The sequence below is a fragment of the Halyomorpha halys genome, unplaced genomic scaffold (genome assembly GCF_000696795.3).
Source record: "Halyomorpha halys isolate HHAL.00 unplaced genomic scaffold, Hhal_1.1 Scaffold473.1, whole genome shotgun sequence".
Taxonomy (NCBI): Eukaryota; Metazoa; Arthropoda; class Insecta; order Hemiptera; family Pentatomidae; genus Halyomorpha; species Halyomorpha halys.
In genome coordinates this window covers 638,602-646,057 of record NW_027113075.1, presented here as the reverse complement: position 1 = coordinate 646,057, position 7,456 = coordinate 638,602, and the positions used below count along the sequence as shown (strand labels likewise).

The following is a 7,456-nucleotide window of genomic DNA, read 5'->3' as shown; positions in this document are numbered from 1 at the left end:
TTCATATTAATTTAATTTTTTTTTTTTTAGACTTGTATCTTTCAAAATCTATTTTGCAGGGTAATTTGCATTTTATGAGAAAAGTACCTCCAGGTGCTGAAGCCTCTAATATTCTTGTTGGGGAAGTTGACTTCCTAGATCGTCCTTTATCAGCATTTGTGCGTCTGAGGAAAGCAGTTTTCTTTGCTGATCTTACAGAAGTTCCTGTTCCTACTAGATTTCTTTTCTTCCTTTTAGGTCCTACTGTAAGTGTTTTCATTTTAATGATTTTGTATTATCTATTGGTATATCATCCATCTTTACTATATGTTTTTCTATTTTAAAAAATAATTCTAATTTTATTAGTAAGTATTTTTAAAGAGATAATTACATTACACTTGGTTATAGGCATGTTGAGTAATGTATTATGAATATTTGAGATGAAAGGTCAGTGGAAGTACCTCCCATGGCCAACATTCATTTCAGTCCTCCAGTCATGATTAATTTGCATTACTTACAAAAAACGAGTTCGCCACAACATTAAAAATAAGCTATCGGTTTTGATTATCATTTTTACATCCATTATTTCCATTTTCAAGATCATTTCTTCGTTAATAACATAAAAAGTTTTTAACTGCCGATCATTTTTATTAATTTAAAAAAGTATCATATTATTAAAGTTCAAAACTTTAAATTTATTAATTATTAAATCAAAACAAATTAATTTTATAGTATAGAATTTTTTTGTTTCATTTAGGGTGGAATATCAAGTTTTCATGAAATAGGTCGAGCTATGGCAACACTTATGTCTGATGAGGTTTTCCATGAAGTCGCTTATAGAGCTAGATCTCGTAATCATCTTTTAGCAGCATTGGACGAGTTTCTGGATGCTGTAACTGTGCTTCCACCAGGGGAATGGGACCCAGCCATTAGGATAGAGCCACCTGCAGCCATTCCATCACAGGTAAGGAAATCTAAACCTAAATCTCTCTTATAGTTTTATGTTATTGCTCAGTCATATGTTTTCTTAATGGTATTTTTACAGAAGATTTATATTATTAACAATTTGATATTTTCTCTCTTAAGAGCCTAGAATTATTTCTGTCAAGGAAATGCGGAGGAGACCTCCTGAAAAAGGCAAGGAGGAGATCGACCCAGAAAAAGAGGAACAAAAAAGGAGAGAGGAATCAGGACTGACTCGTAGTGGAAGGCTATTTGGTGGACTTATCAATGATATTAAGAGGAAGGCACCTTGGTACAGATTGATAATTTATACCTTTATCATTAAATTTATTAAATAATTGAAACAAAAAAAATTCTTTCATTGATTAGTAAACAAATTCATGAATAATGGGCCACATACTAAATAGTCTTATAGAAGAATAAAATGGGGAGTGTATGAACAGTTATCAAAACTGTCATTAGATGTGTTTTTAGTACTTTTAAATACCCCTGTATTTGAATTTTTAGGCAATCTTTGAAACGAAAATTTTGCCTAGCCTTGACCCTTCAAAAATTTTTAAATATTCAAAAAAGAGCCCATAGTTTATCCATACAAGCCAAATTGGGAGGGCTGGTAATGGTTCTTGAACTACACAGTCCCTACTAATTGTGATTATAACTTTTTTGGTGACTCTACATTGAAGAAAATTCCACATATATCCAACCGTTTCATCCAATGAACCCTGGTGACTGATAAAAAAAATAAAACACTGAATCTGCTTTATTGTATATATTAATATAGTGAAATGATATAGACATAGTTTTTTCCTCAAAATATTTGTTTTATAAAGCAGTTCAAACAAAAAATACAAATATTAAAAAAAAATACATTTGATTATTATAAATTTATAATCACATATGAATTAAATTGTAGACTTTTTTAATGAGTCAAGTCAATAAAAAGTAGTGAGTAATAATAATGATAATAATAATTTTTATTTATTCTGAGACTAGTCCTTTTAGAATAATATTATAGGCATCGACAAGAGACATTAGGGTCTTAGAGTACAATTCAAAATTTTACAAAACAAAAGTTAACTTATAGAACTTAGTAAAACATAACTAAAATAATGAATTGGAGATGAAAAAATAAAACAACAATAGTTAACAGAATAAAAATGATAAGAAAACAGATAAAACAATACCATATATTATCTCATAAATGAACATAAATATATCATCTGATATTAGTGAACAAGAATTAAACACAGATGAACTAAAAATAATTAACAAAAGGAACAAAATTATTGTTTATATACATATTTACAAGTATAAAAGAGAATCGAAAACATCAAAGGTAAATAATGATTAAAAAATAATAATAAATAGAAAAGAAGAAAAAAAATTAACAATGAATAAAAAAATAAATCCTCTAACGATTCATAAATTTTAAGGTATATTCTAATGACAATAAAAAAAATGATTGTATAAGCATACATAGATACCTGTAGATTCTATGTAGATATTGAAAATGTCTAATGATATTTATGTTACATTAGATCTGTCTATCAATTTATAATTTTGTTTAAAGTTTTTAATTGTTATTCAGCAGGAATTTGATGGAAAGTAGGTGATTAAAGATATAGGGTTTGAAGGTTGGAAGGGTGTTAGAGCGACAAATGAAGGAGGGATTAGAATTCCGTAGGGAACAGGAACGGATAAGGAAATATCAACCAAAGGTTGAGGTTCGATGGACAGCTACATAAAAGTCTGAAGGCCGTTCAGATCAGAGATGTATAATGGATTATAGGGTAGAGTGCAGTGTTCTAAGGGTGAGGTATATAAAAAAAAATTGATACCAGAAATTTCATTATTAGATGTGTTTTTAGCACTTTGAAATGCCCCTAAATTAGGCAAATTTAGAAATAAAAATTATATTGCCAAGCCTTGACCCTTCAAATTTTTTTAAAGGTTCAAAACACATCTTATACTTCAGAAACCCTAGATCTATTTAAGCCAAATTTGGAGGTCTGGTACAGATTCTTGAACTACGCAATTTACTTTAACAGAAGTGTTTCTATGCGGTTTAGATACAAAGTTAATCATATTTTAAATAAAGGTTTTTTGGTAAGCTGAATCAAAATCTGACATGTCTGCAATGGGAGTAGAAAAGTCTAAAAGGGCAGTTTACTTAGTAACATTGTGTTAATTTACTTGATTGAAAAGATATTGTTTTCTTTTTTAATGTTTGTATTTTTAATTTAATCTACTCTAAAATACAAACATTTTGGTAGAAGAACCTCTATATCGTTTTCCCAACTCAATATATAAAATAAAGCGTATTTAGCGTGTTTTTTTTTTTTTAACAACAACAATTGGAACAATTGTATAATTGCTAACATTTTCTTCAATATTGAATCACCAAAACAATTGTGATCAAAATTGGTGAGAGCCCACACAGTATACCCTTGTTAATACAATCAATTAGGATGTGAGATTTTTTTCACCTATGTTGCGGGCCATGGCTCACCATAAGGGTTCTGGCAGCCCAATAAAACATCGTGAACTTTGACCACTTGGTCATGTCGTCATTGAAATTTATTCTTATCTCCTTGAGGCTAGTGCAGTCATATAAGTGGTTGGATGCCATATCTGACTCAAAGAAAAACAAGCCCTGAGGATTATCTCTCATTCCGATTCTATAGAGATGGACACCCAAGTAATCATGGTCAGTAACACCTTTAAAAGTGGCAAATGATGCATGGTGGGGAAGGTCAGAAGGTGTATGATCGCTTGGACTGATGAGGCCAGCCCACTGCTTTTATTCTAGACTCATTATAAATTTGCTGCAGCTTATTTCTCAGGGACGCATTGATGAGAATTATAGCCACAGCAAAACTAGTGGGCATATGGGATCTTTCTTTAGCTAAGGCGTTGGCCCAGTCGTTTCCTCAGCCTCCAATGTGCAAAGGTATCCATCCATTGCAGAGTGATGGTAGTGCCCTTTATGAGAAGCCTCTCCAGAAGTCATCTTCCCTCCAAAACTTCCTTAGAATTTGTTGGCCCATTGTTGTTAAGGCTGACAATGTCAATGAGAATAAAGGCCCTTGCGAAATTCTCAGCAATTTCCATGTCTAGAGAATAATGAACAGCATGGATTTCCTTATGAAAGTTGCTAGCAAGGCAATCAACAGATGTGTCTATACATCTCAACACCAAGTACACACCTGCTCAACCATTTCCTCTTGTTCCAATTGCTGATCTGTGAGTGTATATATGCAGTCATTCTTCCTCTGGAAATCGAGTGTGGAAAATTTCCAATGCAATGACCTTGCGATCTTTTGGCAGAATATTCTGCTAAAGACTGGTGATGTTAGGCTTGTGTAAAAGCTGGCATATGGCGAGAAACCATGTCTTGATCTAATGGAAACTGTTTGTGGTTCTGGAGGGACTGGACAAGGCAATACTGTTCCTTCAACGATCTAACTTTCGATAGAAATGAGGCTTGTGTGACCAGTCTTCCTGCAGCAGGTGTATATGTCAGCCAGAATTCAATTTAGCTCCCCTGGATGTGTTCACTAAAGGCCCAATACAGCTAATTCTTGTCTATATTTTAGAGGTTCAATGCCTGTCTGAAGCTCCATTGCTATAATAGGCACTAACTTGGCACCATCTGTGTGTTATTTTCAGTGCATGGTTGTGAGCAACATCAAGCTATTTAGCTGTCGAATCAGAAGTGGTTACTAACAGCTCGCCTCCGTTCTTTATAGCAGGTCTCATATAGGTCTTGTAGGTTAGTGCCAGCATGTCCTGGGTGGCAGCCTCTTCCTGTCAGTCTCTTCAGCAAGTCCAACCTTATGATTTCCTTTGATGCATTATTCTCAGCATGAGCACTCTAGGTTGACTGGGTATTCAGCTTGATACCAAGATAAGTAGCACAGTTTGTTTGCCTCAACATATTATAATCAAGTGAAAGCGAGATGGAGTGTCTCTTAGTCTATATAACAAAAATTCAGTCTTCAAGGATGGCAATTTTTAATTTATCTCTTTCTGAGTCTTAATTTTCTATTACTTGATTCTTTTTGCAATCAGATGGCAAAATGTTAGAAGTCATTTTAGATAGTAAATGTTTAAAAAAATTCCCAGCGTGCAATTCTGTATATGGTTTGGCTTACATTACTTGCCACCACTGCTTTCTCATAAAGGGGGATTTTAAAAGAACTGACCACTTGTTACAGAAATTATAGGTATCACCAAACCTACTGACTGTATTAGTACTAACCTTATCCAATTCTAATGGAGTTATCAGCAATTAACTTTTTCTAGTTAACTACCCATTTCAACTTCTTTTTCAAATCATGTATTCAATATATTCAAAACACAAATTATCAATGAGTTTTACCAAGATGCATATACATGTATAAGTTAAGGCCTGAGTGCTATTGTCAGCTGACAGGTCAAATCAGCTGATCTAATGTATATATATTATAATATTCAAGATTTATTTAAAATAAATTAAAGGAATTTTAATAGTTTTTATCTATTCTCAGATCTAAAATACAGTTTTGAAGATGACAAGGTTAAATAAAAAGATTAAATATTAAATGGATATGAGAATTTTTATTTAAAATTATAAATAATATTATAGACTCTTAATCTCAGGGCGGGTTTTCTAGACAATCAGCACACTTAATTAAATTACTATATACTTTTACAAATGTATTTAATTTTAGGTAGAGCGAAACTAACCAATTTATATTATCTTCTTTTGATGATTAATGGTTTTCTTTGTCTTCTATCTCACAAACAAACATTGACTGTGAATAAAGAATTCGTCCTCTGCTATTTTCGGTGCACATCCCATCCACCTATGATCCAAACAAAGAGTACCTTATTCTTCTTGAAGTTGTCTTTTTCTCTTGAAGTCTACCAATGATGTAGACAAAGGTAATCTTCAAATCAAAATCAAATCTTCACCTCTTCTTTGAGATGTCCTCGTTTCCCGGACATGTCCAGTACTTCTGCCATCCAAAAAACAGTGATCTCGCTACCAAGTCCTGTGTCGATGTTTGATAAAAAATCAATTGCAGCACAACAGTTTTGAGCTTTTTCTTATGATTTTCTATATGAATATTAATCTTTAACACTTATTCTTGACTTCTATTTTTTCTTAAATCTATTGTAATTACAATTATGATGGGCAGATAAATAAAGTTAAAAATATTTTAATCTTGGCCATTTGCTTTAAACTTGCCCGCCATCTTGGCTTTGAACGATATCTTTTGTGACTGCATATTTTACTGATGAAAACTGGTTAGCTTGCTTTATAGTTTAATAAAACAAATGAGCAATATTTACCGTTGATACATAAAAATAAAAACATAAACAACTATTTATTAAAAAAGAGGATATTCTTATATATATACATATATTTTATGATAATTGTTAAATATAGTGATTTTATATATTAACATATAATAAAAAATAAATCTTTACTGCTATAACTCATTAAGGGTCAGGTGTGCAGTATATATGGAAGTACTGTTATGGGACCAACAGTTCTATCAAGTGATTTGGTCAGAATCATGCTTGACTGCCAAATTTGTCCCCAATTAGGGGTGCCCTTCTTTATGAGGTTGAGTGAATCCCAGAAGGCTACCAGACCCATAGGATTAACTGATGGCTACAGTAACAGGATAAATCATCTGTCACAGCCAGATTCGAACCTAGGTCCTAGGAGTTACCTTACTACTGAGCTACCCCACTCAATATATTAACATATATTAATAAATAGTCAATATGATTTCGATATTAATCATATATCTATCATTATTAGGTTTGTAAATATTTTTTTCTATGGCTTAGGTACTTGTCTGACTTCAAGGATGCAATAGCTGTTCAGTGTGTTGCTTCATGGATATTTTTATATTTTGCCTGCCTTTCACCTATTATTACTTTTGGAGGACTCTTATCTGAAGCAACAGGTATTATTTATTTCTTAGTCTTGATTACAATTTGTGATGACAAAAAAATATATATATTATTAATTATAAATACATATGTTTTCTCTAAATTTAACTATTCAGGACAACAAAATCTACTTCTTTTAATTTTTTAACAAACTTTATTTTTATATCATGGCAACTAATTTGAAAATGAAAATCTTTATCTCTAAAGCCCATGAAGGATCAGAGATTCAGTACTTTGCAAGGATGTACTGTTTCTTGAACAACAGTTGAGTAAGGAGGTGATTGGTGTGGTGATGTATCATACTCAAAAGCCAGATTTTTCCTAGATTAAGGGTACTCATTTTACAGAGGCTTGCACCTGGACTGCTCCCAAAGCCACCGAGTTGGTTGAACAGAATAAATAATTATCTGCCACAGCCAGATTCAAACCAGAGTCCTTGGAGTTAGTAGCTCAGAGCCTAACACTCAGCTAACCTTCATTCCAGGCAACTAATTTATAACATGAAAATCAAAATGTAGAGATTCTATAATGAAATAGAAAATAGTCATTCATCTAAAACTTTTTA

At 32.2% G+C, this 7,456-nt stretch overlaps 1 protein-coding gene across 11 annotated transcripts in view; it reads left to right on the top strand.

Annotated features, from left to right (window-relative positions):
* The window catches only part of Ndae1 (Na[+]-driven anion exchanger 1), a 178,264-nt gene that overhangs the window by 120,241 nt on the left and 50,567 nt on the right, over window positions 1–7,456 (top strand). For all 11 annotated transcript variants that reach the window (XM_067050711.1, XM_067050709.1, XM_067050710.1 and 8 more), the window contains 4 exons: window positions 60–245; window positions 737–943; window positions 1,089–1,234; window positions 6,787–6,905. In XM_067050711.1, coding sequence (XP_066906812.1) covers window positions 60–245; window positions 737–943; window positions 1,089–1,234; window positions 6,787–6,905 — 658 coding nt within the window. The remainder of the gene's footprint in view (window positions 1–59; window positions 246–736; window positions 944–1,088; window positions 1,235–6,786; window positions 6,906–7,456) is intronic.